Below are 16,575 nucleotides of genomic sequence, written 5' to 3'. Positions count from 1 at the left end.
CAGTAACTCCCACAAAATTGAAGTAATTATTCCAGCCTTCCAAAGATGTCATGATAATCTACTCAACCAGGTACCAAACATATTTGTCTTCTGTTACCAAGATAAAATGAAAATAACGTAATAAAGGAAGCAGTTTACCAAGCAAAGTTCACACAAACAAAATTTCACAGTGTTGCAATACATGTTTTGATAGTGTGTGATTGCATATTTGTGTAATACTCAAAAATACTTTTAACAGACACTTTATGTGTTGCATTCACGACTGCTCCATTCCCCTTACCCTTAGCTGGTACTGTGCTACACTTCCTACAGAACAAAAGCAATGCAAGCATGGAAAAAATTAATAACCAGTTACAGTAACCCCTACATATTAGGTACATTCTCATTTCTTTGGTGCAAAGAGCAAGTGTTGGCCATCTTACTGAACAGTAAATATATTTATAACACTTTTCAGATTAGTTTACTGCAGCTTTTAAAAGCTGTTATCCATGCCTGGAGTAATGGCATAATCAGCAAGATTTAATATCTCTCCCAAATTTTTTGGTCTCAAATGACAAATCTGAGCCTACAATATACAAGTATATTTACTCATTAAAAACTGCTCTCAGTAGCTGGGGATAGTTTAAGCAACACAGAACCGGTTGCAGGGAAAGAATCACTTAAAAAGACACATGAAAATGGATTTACTTTAACTGTGTTCCATAAAATGGCCATCCAATTCAGCTACATGATGTCTTGCTAACAACTTTATAATTTAGTTTTCTAATTAGTCTTAGACAAAGGTTCCAACTCACAGATGAGAGCTAGTGGCATTTTAAACAGCCTGAACATAACCCCAGGGTCAGACACAAAAGTCAAGCAGCCTATTTTACATATATAACTATATATGTTTATTTTGAGTGACAAAACCATGAAATGCAAGGCAACATATTCATAAATAATGCTTCAACAACATAGAATTAATAGCTGCTTATAAATTTTAAGCTGACATATACACTTTGCTCACATTATATTCTAAGAGACACTCACAGTTTGTTACACATTGCAGAGTAATGAGATAGGAGTTATAAATATACTTTAATGTTTTATCAAATGAATTTCCAATAGTCAGTAAAATAGTTTAAATGAAACTGTAGTTCAACCAAAGAAATCAAGGTATGTCAGAAACAATGGGAAATGGGTAGGACAATAGTGGACTTTTATTTAATAAACTAATAGTAGCTGTAAAATGAAATGCAGATGAAATTTAGACTAAAAAATAGATTTACTCCTTAAGAGGATAGGTTGCACATGAAGTAGGGAACAGGAAAAAAAGGACTATTCATCTGACCTGGTGTTTTAATAAATATAATGCAAACAATTCTTCAAGATTGACTTATGCCAGACATTTTCAACACGTCAAACCCTGTTAAGATTTGTTCACTGTTACTTTATGTTACAGTGTAATAAAACTGCTTTCATAGATTCTCTCAGTATACCATAGATATATTTATATATTATATATAATATATATAAATCCTGTATCTATAGCTGGGATTCATACTAAAATACTTTTAAACCATTCTAAAGATTTGCTATATAATTAAAAATGCCTTTGCCTCTGTAACAATAACATTTGCCTCAGTGCAGTAAAGGTGCTTGTCATGTCTTCAGAAGTGCATCTCAAGGACCCGAGGCACTGCGATGGCCATTGGTAAAATGACTGGGACCAAATAACAACTCTTAAATTTCTGTGTACACAGGAAAAAAGCTGAAGATGAAAAACTAAGACAAGTAGTAAGATGTTCCCTTCCACATCTCTGCAGCCACTCCTTTTGGAACAAGAAGCAGAGAGAAAGGCTGAAAAGAAGAAACAGTCATACAAGAAAATTGTACATCCAAGCTGCATACTGAAAATTTTAGCAACTACTGAGAAGCAGTTCAGTTCAGGATAACCAGAGGCACTAGGCTACAACCACAAGAACAAATTCAATTTCAAAGCATCCTTCCAATGCCTTCAGGTATTCAACAGTGGAGCTCTTCACATGGTATAGAGAAGGTGCATATAAGCAAAGAAAATTTAACATACTTTAAGATACCATGTCAACCTCATAAAAACAAAAAGTAATTAGAGTACCCCTTAAAGTAACAGCTGAGATTTCGAAACTTAACAGGAAAACAAGTTCTGTATTCACAACACTAGCATCAAATCTGAATTATGCAAGCTATATGCAAAAAAACTAAATTTATGGAAATAAGTATAAGGAACCAGTTATTCTCCACTGTTCTTAGGATCATCTAAATCAAAGAAAATGGAATTTAATCAATAACATAGCAGTCAATATCAATTTAGTTGACTAAGTGTTGGGGTTTTTTTTTTGCAGTTTTTCAGGTTGGGTGTTTTTGGTTGGTTGGTTTGCTTTTTAGGCGGTTTTTCAGCAACTGAAATTAAACAGTCTTATTTTAGAAGATCTAATTAGAAAACTCAAGAATCATAGCAGATCAACTTCTTTCAAAGAATATTTGTTATATTTGGATTTTTAAAGTGATTTTTAAATGATTATTGGTGATTTTGCATTAAGTTTGCAGCCAAAGTATAAATCTAAGTTTAGACAAACAAACTATATTTAACCTGTTGGTTCACCAAACAGGTTCACTTATAGGAGAAAAATAATGGGGGGAAAAAAAAACAACTGTTATCCTGCTGTTTTGAGGTTCTCTGCTGATACTGCAACTGAGGAGTACAATTCATGTCCATTGTGACAGAATTAATTATGTTCACACAGCATACATAACCTGTACTGCTATGAACAGCACTGACTTGAAACTTGGCTCCCCGTATCACTGTGCTCACAGCCAAAACTGACCTTACAAAAGTGCAAAACATGCATTTCGTTCAAGGTATTATTACTGCAGTCAGTAGCTTTGACGTATCAGGTTCAAACTGAATGTAGTAAGAGGACACTGTATAGTTGGTGCCAACAGAATTAGAATTTAACAAGTGAGAATTCAAAAATACTCAATTATAAGCCAGCAGAATGGAAATCAAGTTAGAAGCCAAATGATCATCAGAAAGAATGAGACACATGCCAAGACTGGCCAAGAGAGTCCCTTTTTCTATTTTAATCACCAGCTAGGTTTGTGTTGAAGAATGAAGTCATCAGCAATTTGCTGTTGCACTAAGTCACCCAGATGCAGTTAGAACCAGAGCAGGGCATGTGGTCAGTATGACCACAGCATGCAGCAAGAGGGAACACAGAATCATCTGGCAACACACTTTTCTTGTTTCTGTTCAATGTCAATATGCTGGAAAAAGCAACTACCTGAGACAATGATGGAAACATTTTTTTTTAGGGGGGGCAGTAATGCATACCCATCCTGGTGGAAATTTAGATTAAACTTAGAGATTAATTTTGCCAGTTTTGCTGAGTTACTAATTCTATGAATCCCTAAAATTTCAAATTATACGTTACCCTAAAAGATCCTAGAATAAGTTACTGCACAGTTCTCCTATATTTTGAGAACTGTTTGCCCTTTGTTTTTTTCATTTTTCATTTATCTTCTTGCCATAGAAAGGATCACTTTCTTGACCATCTCTAATTGATCTACTTTAGGCCTGACAAAGTGACCCATACTTTCTTTCCTCTAGTCGTTTATGTCATGAATTAACGTTCCTACTAAGGAAGCAGAACTGTGTAAAAGTAATTTCTCATTAACAATTACATCTGATCAACTATGTCAACCATAGATGAGTTTAAGATCACTAAAGAGCTTTTAAAACCTTTCTCATAATCCATTAGCAAATGGAGCACTGTGTTGGTCTTACACTTTGGAAAACTGATGTACGAAGTATGAATAATCAATGCAAGGCCACAAAGGTAAATATCAGCCAAGATAAAAACGCCAAAATTCAGGCATCAAGTCCTCTGTGCAAACTATCGTAGTGTCTATATCAACTTACACTATAACAGAGTGATAAATCTCATTCAAAATTTGAAAGCCTATCCTATTAAGGAAGTTCTCCACAGAATTAAGAGTTTATCATGGTCAGTTTGTCATTTCAGATGGGACTTTTCCCTATTTTGTCTATTGTTGAGCAACATCAACACTTTAAATAAAGTCCTTAGTGTGATAAACCATGTGAAATGCATCTGTGTACACACATTTGAAAAGAACAAAGCAATTTCTATTTAATTGTTAATATATGCAAAACAGTTAAATGCTACACTGTTTCTTCTTCCAAAGTGAACCAACCATAATCTGTAATTCTATAACCAGTTTTCTATTTTTATTTACTGGAAGATCTCCTGTCAGAATATATGATGAAAATTATTCACATCCACTATGCTGATAATTTCTAACCTGTAAAATTTCAGGGAAAAGATAATGACAGGACCAGTTTACTGACCTGAAGAAGTTAAAACCAAAAATAATATTTAGTTCAGTGGGGAAGAACAAGATGTACTTCTTGTGAATTATATATACTGGTAAAGACTAAAGTACAAAGATGATGTAACATGTAATGAAGGGGGGGGTTGATGAGAGGAAATACAAAAAAAAAAACCCCTCCCTCTCACAAGTTAGGCACAGAGACAACACAAACACTATTAACCTGGCATTTAAGCAAGAAATTGTTTTCAGCTCTTTTGAGAATGTTTTCCCCTTTTCATGCACAACTAAAGAGATCCCAATTTTAATACCACACGTATCAATAGTGCCCTTGGAGAACAGCATGACTGGAATCTTAAGCCAAAAATATTAAATAGGAAAAGGAAAGACCTGCAATGCAATCTGCAGCTCACAGAGAAAATCAATTTAGAAGGAGGCTTAAAAAAAAAAAAAGAAACAAAGGCATGGTCCTCTGGTAGGTCTGATAACAATCTGAACAGAGGGTGACAGCGGTTAAGCAATTCCAGGTGTTTTCATGTGCACGTATATATTTGTAGTGCATCTGTGTCTATTTCATTCAGCTTTTACTTTCTTGGTGCTCTTCAGTAATCAAGTATTTGATTTGTAAGATGCTACATTAGTGCCAGCAGTCACAAAATGGTATGATAAATAACACTCTTCACAAAATATAAAAGCCACACTCTTAGTGAAGAAAGCATATCTTCAGCTAAGTGCAAATCAATAGCTCCCTTTAATGTTTTTTAAATAACTGCTCATCCACTTGGAAGAATCCCAGCTGCCATAAAAAGTCACACAAACTCCAAGCACTGCTCAGTTTAAATTTCTGCTCCATAGCTCACATCTTGAGTGCGAACAGGATATTTCTTGCTGAATTAGACCATAAGGAAATTCCTTTGTAGACCAAGTAAAAAGCCAAATCTGATAATTTTTCCATCTTAGCAATTAATCTAAAATCAGTTCTATTACAGAACCATTAAGTCATGGGTTCTTGTTTTATCACACGCTTTATAAAGACAGGTTTGCTACAACAGCCTTGAAGGGGACTGGCAGTTAGGTTCCCACTGGTCATGCTGTTGGGGAGAAACACTTTGGACAAACTGTGGTTCAACAGGACTGGGCTTTTGCAGTTCATAGCTGGGTGTCCCTCAGGGACTAAAGCCACAGAGTTAGTGCCAGGTGGCACCACAGATTTTGTAGGGAATAAAATTTTGTTTTGTTCTAGAACAGCATGTTTTACAGATGAGGTGGATGCACCAGATACTGATTCTTTTATCGCTTCATTTGGGATCTTGCTAGATCGATAACTGGGGGCATTATTTTCCATTATATCTGACCAGGCCCTGTAGTGAACCTCTGCAGATCCCCAGTAGTGCCTAATTGCAGACTCGGAGCGATGGCCTGTCACTGCCATTATTTCCCTAGGCCCCAATCCTGCTTCACAGAGTAGCTGGATGGTAGTAGTTCTGAGAGAATGATTGGTGTACCGCTGAGAGAGCCTGGCTGCCACACTTATCCTGGGCATCATGGTACCCAGGTAGTTCACACCCATTGGTTCTCTTTTGTACCAGACAGGCTGTTCTTGCATTTGCTCTGACGTTAGCTTTAGAGGGTGCAGGTAAAAGGCAGGGGGTTCTGGAGGCAACTTGGACAAATAAAGTTCCAAGGAAAATACAGGACAGTTTGGGTCCCCAGGCATATCATACATTTTACCCATTTTTTGAGGATCTTCTCCATTTTTGCCTTTGCCAGGATATCTAAACATAGCATATCGACGTCCATTCTTGTCCTTCTCAACAACAAATGCATCCGGAGCCAGATCTCTTAGAATTTCCCTCCCTCGCTTGGCAAAATGCAACTGCAAATCAAACCACACCTTGTTGACGAGTGCCAGGGGACTGTGCAAACCCAGCACACCAGATTGCTTAATCTTACGCAAGTCTTCAGCAGCTATAGGAGGATGGTGGTGAGTCTCATCCTTTCCCTGCATGCGCAGCATCTTCAGCACACTCATGAACACCATGTTTGCACTGGCAAACTCTTTGTCCTTCATTAAGCATATCTGACGATTATAAGGTGGCATTTTGAGATGCCGGTTTAAGCCAGCGCGCATTGACTTGTAGCTTGCCACACTGTAGGTATTTCCATCATGATTTCTTATTGTGTAATAAAACTCTCTTAAGATATCATTGAGTTCACTTACTGGGACCAATTCAAAGCTAGGATCCTTGCCATTTTTGGCCAGCCACTGTTTTAATAGGTTAGCTGCCCAGCCAGTCTGCTTGTGGGTGTTTTTGATGCTCTTAGCATCCTCTTCATCTTCCTCCAAGCCAAAGAGGACATCCTCAGGGAAGTTAAAATTCGTCTGTGCTGCTTCTTTATTTTCTGATGGAGTCTCTTCCTGTTTCAACTGCTTTTCGAAACAATTGATCAAAGTTGTACCATCAAATATGCCACAAGTATACGGCACACAGCGAACTACTTTATGATCTGAGAGCTGCGAAGTGTGGAGTAATACATAATATTTTGGATTTTACGTAACAAAAAGCAGGTGGCATTAACTGGATTTTTCAAATGAATGGCATGTCAATTCCATACCTCACTAGCCAATTAAAATGCAGCACGTCCTTCTTTTTTAACCATGGCATTACACATGCTTTAACTGATTTCACGGAAACCAAACCTAGAACATATACTACACAACAGAAGACAGAAAACCAGAAAACATCCTATGTCTTTTATCTCCCTCCTCCTAGCTCATCTTTCACTGCTAAATACCATTTTCATACACAATCTCTTTTTCCAAATTTTTTTACAGGTTTCAGGCTCTAACTGAAGAAAAATTCCAAAATATGCATCTTATACTGAAAATTAAACCTTAAAACTGTCATCCATTATGGTACTGGATTTCCTACATACCAAGTACTGACAAGGGGTTTTAACAGCTATAATCCACAGGTATCTTTGAAAAATGAAGTTCCAAACAACCTTTCTTTATCTTAATGGAAAGACAGAGTGAGGCATAGTTTATACTCTAAAATAGTGGCTAACTTTGCAAGATTACTTTCAGCAAGTGAAAACCAGAATATTGTCCAGTATATTTTCTTCTTGCTTTGAAATACAATTTAGATTACGTGTACCTTGAGGCACTAAAGAATTTGGAAGTGTTGTCTAGAAGAAATTTATTTTATTCCTTTTAATAACATGAGTTCTGGTTAATAGCATGAGGTGCTTTGTGAAATATCTATAGACAGAACGTAAATTATTTATGAGTCATTTTAAATAGCTTTATTTTAAACTTTAAATTTCAAAGCAAGTTCAACAAATTTTAGACAAGGAATCCAGAGGTATTGCAAGTTATCCTTTATCATGATGTAGCTATTCCTAAAGAAGGTTTCTTTTCCTTTTTTCTTCTCCCATGATATATGGGAATCAAACATTAGAATTAAAATTTTAATTTCTGAATTAATGTAGGAATGAGAGTACTGCAATAATTTATAATGTATTTGTAGCTATATAAAGCCTATCAGACAAAGATTGGGAAGTCTTTTCTTTGCATGCTAGCTGTTTTAGCAGACAACTTTTAGTCTGCTCAAGATTTACCAACTTGCCTACCTACAAAAATCCCATCAGAAAACTTCTGAAAAAATTATCAGAAACTCACGCAGCAAGTAACAGTGAATCAGAAGAAGAATAATATAAACTTGAGAGAAATTAGAAAGGATGACACAAAAGAAACTAAAATTGTTTAATTATAATCAATAATCTCCTGTGGATTGTAACTTTAGAATTTTATACAGAAAATCAACAGCCTACCTGTGTTGTTCCCTCAGCAGGTCGCTTGTTTGCCGAAGTATCTGTTGGCGGCCTGCTTGTCTGGTTTTCTGAGGGGTCAAGAAATTGTTCATTTGCAGTATCTAATCAGTACTAATTTGAAGGCAATATTCAAATCTGTTTCACACTAATCATTCAGTATGTGACATATTTTATATCTGGCCCCAGTTTTCAATTTTAAGTATTCAAGTTTGATTAATGCATTCCTTTCTTTTTAAGTTTGACAGTATACTAAAAGCAGCTTATGAGCACTTCCTTGCCTGAGGACAAAGTATAACTTCAACCTCTCCTCCCTCTGTATGTATATTAATAAGCTATTCAACTAAAAAATAACAAAATTATTAAATATTTCCATACAAAAAAAGGCATGACTGAAAAAAGGATGTTTAAACAGACTGCAAAATATTTAACTGATGCAGGGAGACTAAGTACCTTTTGTAGCTCAACCAAACATTAAACCAGGAATTTAAGAAGCTTCTTTAATATTTGATGCAAATATATAAATTCAAATTCTGTACTCATTCCTTTTAATTTTAATGAGAGCTTATCAGCAACACTGCTGGCCCAAATCAGTGTTCAATTCTGGTGAGAAATTACTACGGTATAAAGTAAATCTATGGAAACTGCATAAAATGAGACATTCTGTGGACACATAGGTCCTTCCTTTTGTCACTGTATCTCATCAGTCACAACCCTTTTTATGTTGTCTTACATCACTTCTATTTGCTGTAGAGCTAAGAGTCACTATAAAATATAAATGTCTAACTCTATAGAGCATGTATTTTAGCAGAGGTAACTTAGATACAGGAAAACAAAATGAAACTAGTTCTGATGTCAAGTTCTGCTTGAGTTCCTTCTAACATTATACTCGGCCAATGAGGCATTTGCTATAACTTCAACACTTACAAATCTGGAAGACCTCTTATAAAAAAATTTCAAGGTATGTAAAATCAGAAGTGCAGACAACCATCAGGGCAGGACCAAAGACTGAGAAAAACTATTTTAAATAATTAATCTACTTATTATTACTTGAACACTTATTGTATTTAGACACTTTATTTAAGTATTTTAAGTGTACTCCTTTGGAACTAGGTTCACATTCAGTTGTTTTTTTCTACCATTTTGTTTACTTTTAAGTGTTGTGAAAATTAAGTTAAAATTATACTTTCAGTATGCCTTTGCATAGAAAGGTAGTTCATATTATTCTGAGAGGCTGTGTTAAAATTAAATACTAAGTTCTTAATGACAGGAGTTTCTGACTTCATGCTAGGAATTATATAAATGAATTTCTAAACAAAACAAAGCTTACAGAGCCACACTGCTGACTCCAAGGGGAGTTTACTTTCAACAATGTCTGAAACAGATCTGTTGTAGAGATAATTTTTATATTGAAAATTTCAACAGAAACGCAACCTAGAAGAACCACCTCTGTAAAACATTAAGAAACAATTTTCTAGAGAGTGCGGTTTTATGTTTCCCTGCGACCACTATCTTCCTCTGCCAGTGTCAACATTCAAGCATAACTTACCGATCTTGGATGCTGCAATGGTGGGTGGTTCAGTAGGAGCTGTACTACTAAATGCAGGGAGAGGAATCTTCATCTGTAGGGGCGCTCGACTGGCAGTCGCATTATAAAGTCCTGGAGTACCCACTGTGGGCAAAGAAGTCCTTGTGGTCTGGGCAACAGGATGTGTAGTAGGAACAGCCTGTACTGCCAATGTTGTGCCTATTGACCCAGCACTGGCTGTAGAGTTCCTCAGAATACCAGGACTGGGCACATGTGGGATGTTATTTGGTTTAGGTGTGTTAGTTGATGCCAAAGACACTGTAGTTTTGGTAAGGCTACCAACTGTAGACGAGTTTTGTACAGATATAAATTCCACGTTGCCTGACGGCTGGTTAGAGACCAAAGTCCCTGTGTGGCCTTGCAGAAGCTGAGTCTGGGATGACACTGCCACAGGTACATGCAGGATTACAGGCAAAGACTGCAATGAGACAGACACTGACTGAGTGCTGCCAGTGGGCACTTGGTTAGTGCCTACAACTGTAGCCGTGTTAGCTGTGGGAAGCACTGCTGTTGTCAAAGAGCTGGTGGAGGACACTGGAGTCTGAAGCTTAGGATGTCCACTGACAACTGCTGGAGAAGCAGCAAGACTGGAAGCAGGCACTACACACAAAAAAATAATAAAAAAATTAAGCACTTGAATCAAGTGGGAAGTTTTACTGCAACACAACAAATGGAAACAATTTATGATGAGGGCAGTGAGTCACTGGAACTGGTTGTCCATAATGACTGTGAATGCCCTATCATTTTAAGTGTTCATTGTCAGGCTGGACAGAGCTTTGAGCAACTTGATCTTGTGAAAGATGGCCTGGCCCATGGTGGCAGGGTTGGACTAGATGGCCTTTAAAGGTCCCTTCCAACCCAAATACTTTTATGAAAGAAGTAGTGCATAATTACTTCTTTTTTGCAAATAAAGGCTATAAGTACTGTTTTTCTGTTGTACAGTCTCATGTTCAATGGCCTGGTTAAAGATACAGTCAATACTGCATTTCTGCTTATAAGAAATGTCAGGAAAAAGATATATAGAGAATTATGACACAGGCTTGAAGAAAGCTCCAGGATTTAACTGCTGAAAACAAAATACAGCATTTTAACAACCCATTATAGAAATGGCAGAGCAACTGATGCTTCACAAAACATAAGAAAAGAAAAACTATGCCAGTTATGAATAACTTGCCTTGTATAGGTAAGACCTTTTATCCAGAAGGTTCTACCAAAACCAAGTATTAATGTGTCAGAGAAGATATTGACTTTTAATTTTTACAACCAACGACAGTGAGACTATAGTGAATAAATTAATGGTGAGTTTGAGTTTATATTCCCTATAAAATTTTAATCTAGAAATTCTATTTTTCAACATGACTTCTTTAAGAAATGTGGTTTATTGAAGAAATTGCTGTTTAGTTTCCCACTCAATGTCCATATTCATTAGGTAGAGGGAAGGGTGTCATCAGCATCCTATTATGATCAAGTACAATAAGGGCCCTGAGATGTGTTTCAGTTCTTGGCAGCCTGTTTTATTGCCATACAGCCTCTACTGAAGCATCTAATTTACCACAAATTCTGCTTTGCCAAATCAACACATTTTTTCCCATACCTGGTAAGCATACTACACAAATATAAACTGAGAACGCACTAGAGAAATAAAAATAATTATTTTTTTAGGTCATAAAAAAGGAGTAAAATCCATTTTTTTTTTTTTTTAACAGAGTTTTGCTCTGTTTGGCTAGTTACTTCTTTAATAGAAAGCAACAAAATTTTAAAGAAATATATTTATAGTCCCTAGGGAGTTTCTCACCTGGATTCACAGGGGCTTGAAATGTTGCTGGTGTGCTTTCTCCTACATTCCTCTTTGACTCCAGCATTTGCCTTACTGTGCCAGCATTTCTAAGGAACAAAGTTTGAGTTGGCATTTCTCTCAAAAAGCCATATAAAGTGTATTTATGAACAGTACAATGGCAAAAAAATCCCTAAGTTTACAGCTGTTATTTTCTTTGAGATTTTTTTACAAAACACACTTTTTGCTTCTCAGGCAAATTAACTTGGGATATTTCCCAAAGAAAAAGAAGTATGGAATTATTTATAAATTTGCAAGTTCTTGTACCAAGCTTGTCTTGCACCATGAGAATTTTCCTGTTCTTAAAATTAAACTTCCACTATTGTATATGATTTTAAACACTGAAATTAATGCTAAATAGATTTAACCAAGAATGGGTTCAATTTGGTCAATTTATGACTTCTGTAAAAGGAAATTAAATTTTTCAAGTGAAGATCAATGAAGGAGAAGGAAAAACACTTTAATTTAAAAAAAGGAAATACAGAGATTATCTGAAGTGTCCTATTGTACATTTAACACTGTGTCAGTGATGTGCTTTGCTTACCGATATGTGGCATTGTTTACATTTGCAGTGTCGGGTGCTGCTTTCCCTGGAGATACAGGTGCATTTGCCACATTCTACACAGAATGAGAGAGAGAAGCCATAACAAAACAACTCTAAATCATCTTGCAAACTTATGCTTTCATTCTATTTCATATCCATTCACTGTTGTGTGAAAGATTCATTTCCTGAAGTCAACATTGCAGGAGAATTTGACATTATTTTACAACTACACAAAATCTCCTTGGTCCCACTGCCTCCCTCTCCTTTATCCTCTCTTTCCTCTTCGCCCTCTCATCCCTCAGAATCAAGGTAGTGGGATGCACTTTTACTTACCCTGTACTCTTCATACTGAAGTAAATTAGACTCAGTTCTATACAGTTTAAGGTGTTTTCACACTAAACATTGTTAAAGAAGCTTCTGTACAATTCAGAATTACATAACAAATGTTAAGACTTGTTTAACGATACCAGACAAACCCGATTTGTCAATGCCATTGAATAAACAAGTCACATCTTTCTAAATATAAATTTTCTTTATTTTCCAACATAAGGTTTAGACTAACTCAGAAAAAAAAACCCAGACCCGAACAAATCTAGCTCTTACTTCCTGTCTCTTCTTCAAGTCCTCCTTAGCTGCTCCAACCCGCTTTGTCAATCTCGCAATTTTAGCCTAAACAGGAAGATGAAAACAAACAAAACCATAAATCCCCAAGAACCATCAAAGAAATCTTATAAACGAAAATAATTTTGACTATCAAATCAAAGGCTATTTGCATATCAGGGAAATTATTCTTCCTTGAAATACAGTACAACTATGTTACTTTCAACATTATTATAGCAGAAGGACAAACGTATGCATCACAGTCAAGGTATCTTAGAGACAAGTTTTAGTTATTTTCCTTCCTATTCACAACTGCAGAAACTGAATACATCTGCCACATTCACACAAACCTACATAAATGGAAGTCTTACATGATGTTATTGATTTGACACTCTAGTTGATGGGTAAAGACACTGATAAACAAGTATACTGAAAACATCTTAAAAAGCACTTAAAAGGTCAACATAAAATGTCTGTGGCAACAAGAGGAAAGAGTTGTTCAGTGGGAACTGATCTGGCAAACTCCGTATTTCTTTTAATGAAAAAAGTAAGACGGCCTTATTGTTCAAATTTGTTATGAGATAAGCTTTTAATTGTCTTGTCAGTTCAAAATTCTTTTTTGTGACATTCTTCATGTGACCACTAAGTACATATTTTCTATAAAAAATGCAGGAAAGCATACTTCATTCAACACTAGCTATTTGTTTCCTTGCTAGAACATCAACTATTTACACTCCGAGGAAACATGTGATGTAGGATGTTCAAAGTCCAGTGCTACTGTCCTTTCCTTTCTCTGTGTTCCCATTTTAAGCAAATTTCCAGCTTCCTAAAGACCTTAGATATTTTCATACTTGCATTAAAAAAAAATGTCTAAATGGAACAGAAGAGTGGAAAAGCAGTCTACTAACAGATAATGAATCAGTTTGTCAGATGAAAAACACACTTTGGGGTTTCTGTATGATTAATTGGTTGCTTCCCTCATTCTGAGTAGGAAAATAGTTTTTCAACTCAAAAGTAACATTAGTATTTGCTGCTCCCCCCACCACCTCCTCCTCTTGCAGAGTCAAAATGGTTTCCTTACTGGCAACTCTAGGAACCCTATGACTTAACATTGAGGAAGCTATTTTTCAATTTGACCATAGTATGGAGCTGAACACACTCACCTGCATTTCAGTAAGCACAGTTTTATGCCTCTTGTTGCATTCTACTTTCTCCATTCGGGTTTTCAAGTCTGCCAGAGTCTTATCAAATACTGCACACTGTAAAGCGGTAAGTTTTTCTTCTAAAAGTCTCTGGATAATCTGCAAAATTGTTATATTAAAAAAAAAATGCAATCCCAAAATTTGGGGACAACTGTTGTGCCTTATCAATCAAATGAATCTACAGTCATTGATAAGCATGTGGTTGCACAGCTAAATTTTGATATAATTTTGGAAAATATAAATGGTATGCCATTAATTCATCATATTAATTTCCTTGCAGTATAATAAGGGTATAAAATCTTACTATATATAAAAAGAACCTTAGCAACAGAAGGTATTATTTTAAAGTGCAGTGCTTAAACAAGTTAATTGTTCTTATTTTCTATTTTTGAGAGGGACGTTGGCATTCAAAGAACAGAAACTTAAGACATTCAAGAAAAACTTTTCTTTGATATATTTTCTCCTAGCAAAAATTCAGTGTTGCCTTTTTTGCAGAACCTAAAAATGTAAGAAGAAAAGACTGGTTTTCACAAAGTTTACTTGATAAAAGTTACTTAATGTTTCTCTCCCTTCTATACTTCCTGCAGTGTAAAAAGTTTTCATAGGAAATGAAAAGAAATAAGCCACTAATGTGGTTCAGTTTTTGCCATCCTAATCCTAAATTAATGAAGTTAAAACACATGCTAGCTAATGAACTAACAGAAGAACAGCACAATTTTATTTTCTTCAAGACCATAGGTTTCTTATACAGCAATGGTGCAATTAGGCTATTAAGAGCTCTACAAAAATCTGCAAAATGCCAGGTGGATTATACTCTTCTTTGGAGACTGCCTTTTTTTTAAAGCCAAGCAAAGAATAAAGTGCATCATGTATAAATCATCATGGTGAAATACATCCTTTAGTAACATTTTCAGTCTAGAGTCACATGAGACTTCAAGTATTTTATACATTTCAAATGTAACTCCTGTAACGTAATTTTCAAATGGTATTTGGTCTCTTCTTAAAAGAAGGGCTATGTAAAACTTTATATAAATTAAGCACCTTTGTCATTTGAATTACATCCAATGTTCAACTACAAAAAAGAGAAAATGTCTGGGGACACAGAGTGTGTGCAGAAGGACTCCTAAGTCAAAGATGGTAACACAAGTGACAGGTGTGTGTATATGTTCTTTGATCTGCAGCTATGTTTTACCTTTTGTAATTTTAGGTCAACATCCTTTCTGGCTGTAATTTTGACTTGGACTTCTGCTTCATAATCTTCTCCCATGTACCGACGATGTTTAGAATGAACATTGTCCATGTCCTCAGATTTGGAACGCTTTCTTTTTGATGCTTCACCTGGAACAATTAGATAGAACTGCTCGTGGGAAACTCCCAAACAAACAGGTATCTTCAGAATGCCATAATTACTATGAAGTTGTTCTCAGTTTAAGCTTTTTCATGCTAAACCAGCAGGAATGCCTTTGGAAAAATATGCTTGATGACATCAAAGTACAAAACTAGTCCTTCTGGTATCTGTACATTACTGCCCTGTTAGTGAGTTCTGCTTTGTGATTCACCCAGTCGCTGGCCCAAATGCAAAACGGTTATAGTACCACCACTCCTCTCTCCAGAACCTCCCTCCAGCTCCTCCTACTCCTATTAGCACCATCCTATAATGAAATATGGCTTCTGAGAAGCAAAATAAAACTTTCTACCAAAAAGGAATGCTCTTCTCAGAATTCCAGCCAAATAAAACTACATCTCATTTAACTATGCCAGCAATTAACTGTATTTATCTGCCATGAAGATTTAACTTGTACCTCAAACTTTCCAACTTTTTTTGCACTTCTTGGTTAAGATGGAAAGTAAAAATCTAACAAAAGGCTCAAAACAGAACTTGCTTATAAAGGTAATTTTCATCACAAATGATGAAGCATAAAAGAACCAAAGAGACCTCATTCACTCCTCCAGCTCCTGGCACTGTGTCCAGAACGTTCTCAAAGACAAGAGGGACATCTGCTTTTAAATAATCCTCAGATTATGTACAATGACCCAAGGAACTACAGGATTAGCAGTTTTACCTCAATCCCTGGGAACACAATGGAGCAAGTAAATCTAGACAGAAATCATCCCAACGCCTATCAAGAAGGTGGTGATGGGGAACAGAATGGATTTATCAAGGGGAAATCACCCATCATCAGCCTGATAGCCTTCTACAGTGAGAACACTGGCTTGGTGGATGAGAGGAGAACTTCTTTAATAATGCTTCTGACACCCTAACCATCCTCAAATTCTTGATGTATGACATAGATAATTGTACTGGCTCAACTGTTGGGCTCCAGCAGCCATGATTATTGGCACATAGTCTAGCTGGAGCTCAGTAATGCACACCAGCACATGCTACTGGCACCAACACCACCATCTTCATTCATGACCTAGATAATGGGGTAAGCAGGTGTCTGCAGCAACGTGCAGGTGATACAAAACTGGAAGGAGTGATTTCTACACTTCTAAGTGGTTATGCTGCCATTCGGAGTCACACTGACAAACTGGAGAAATAGGCAATCAAGAACCTCATGAAGTCTATGAAAAGGAGATGCCCAAGTGCTACACTTGGAGAGCAATA

The 16,575-nt window shown here is 36.2% G+C and overlaps 1 protein-coding gene across 38 annotated transcripts in view; it reads right to left on the bottom strand.

The window, feature by feature from the left end:
* The window catches only part of ATF7IP (activating transcription factor 7 interacting protein), a 78,405-nt gene that overhangs the window by 19,597 nt on the left and 42,233 nt on the right, over nucleotides 1-16,575 (bottom strand). For 17 of the 38 annotated variants that reach the window (XM_085569851.1, XM_085569844.1, XM_085569853.1 and 14 more), the window contains 8 exons: nucleotides 15,160-15,305; nucleotides 13,929-14,066; nucleotides 12,769-12,834; nucleotides 12,166-12,239; nucleotides 11,583-11,671; nucleotides 9,749-10,387; nucleotides 8,203-8,270; nucleotides 874-6,799 (listed from right to left, as the gene is read on the bottom strand). In XM_085569851.1, coding sequence (XP_085425977.1) covers nucleotides 5,363-6,799; nucleotides 8,203-8,270; nucleotides 9,749-10,387; nucleotides 11,583-11,671; nucleotides 12,166-12,239; nucleotides 12,769-12,834; nucleotides 13,929-14,066; nucleotides 15,160-15,305 — 2,657 coding nt within the window. In that variant the 3' untranslated portion in view covers nucleotides 874-5,362. Of the gene's footprint in view, nucleotides 1-873; nucleotides 6,800-8,202; nucleotides 8,271-9,748; nucleotides 10,388-11,582; nucleotides 11,672-12,165; nucleotides 12,240-12,768; nucleotides 12,835-13,928; nucleotides 14,067-15,159; nucleotides 15,306-16,575 lie in introns of those variants that run through there. The other 21 variants (XM_085569866.1, XM_085569873.1, XM_085569872.1 and 18 more) reach the window with 3 other exon arrangements.

The sequence above is a fragment of the Lonchura striata genome, chromosome 1A (assembly GCF_050655825.1).
Source record: "Lonchura striata isolate lonStrDom1 chromosome 1A, ASM5065582v1, whole genome shotgun sequence".
Classification (NCBI taxonomy): Eukaryota; Metazoa; Chordata; class Aves; order Passeriformes; family Estrildidae; genus Lonchura; species Lonchura striata.
Note: the sequence above shows the minus strand (reverse complement) of the source record. Positions and strands in the feature narration are given on the sequence as shown.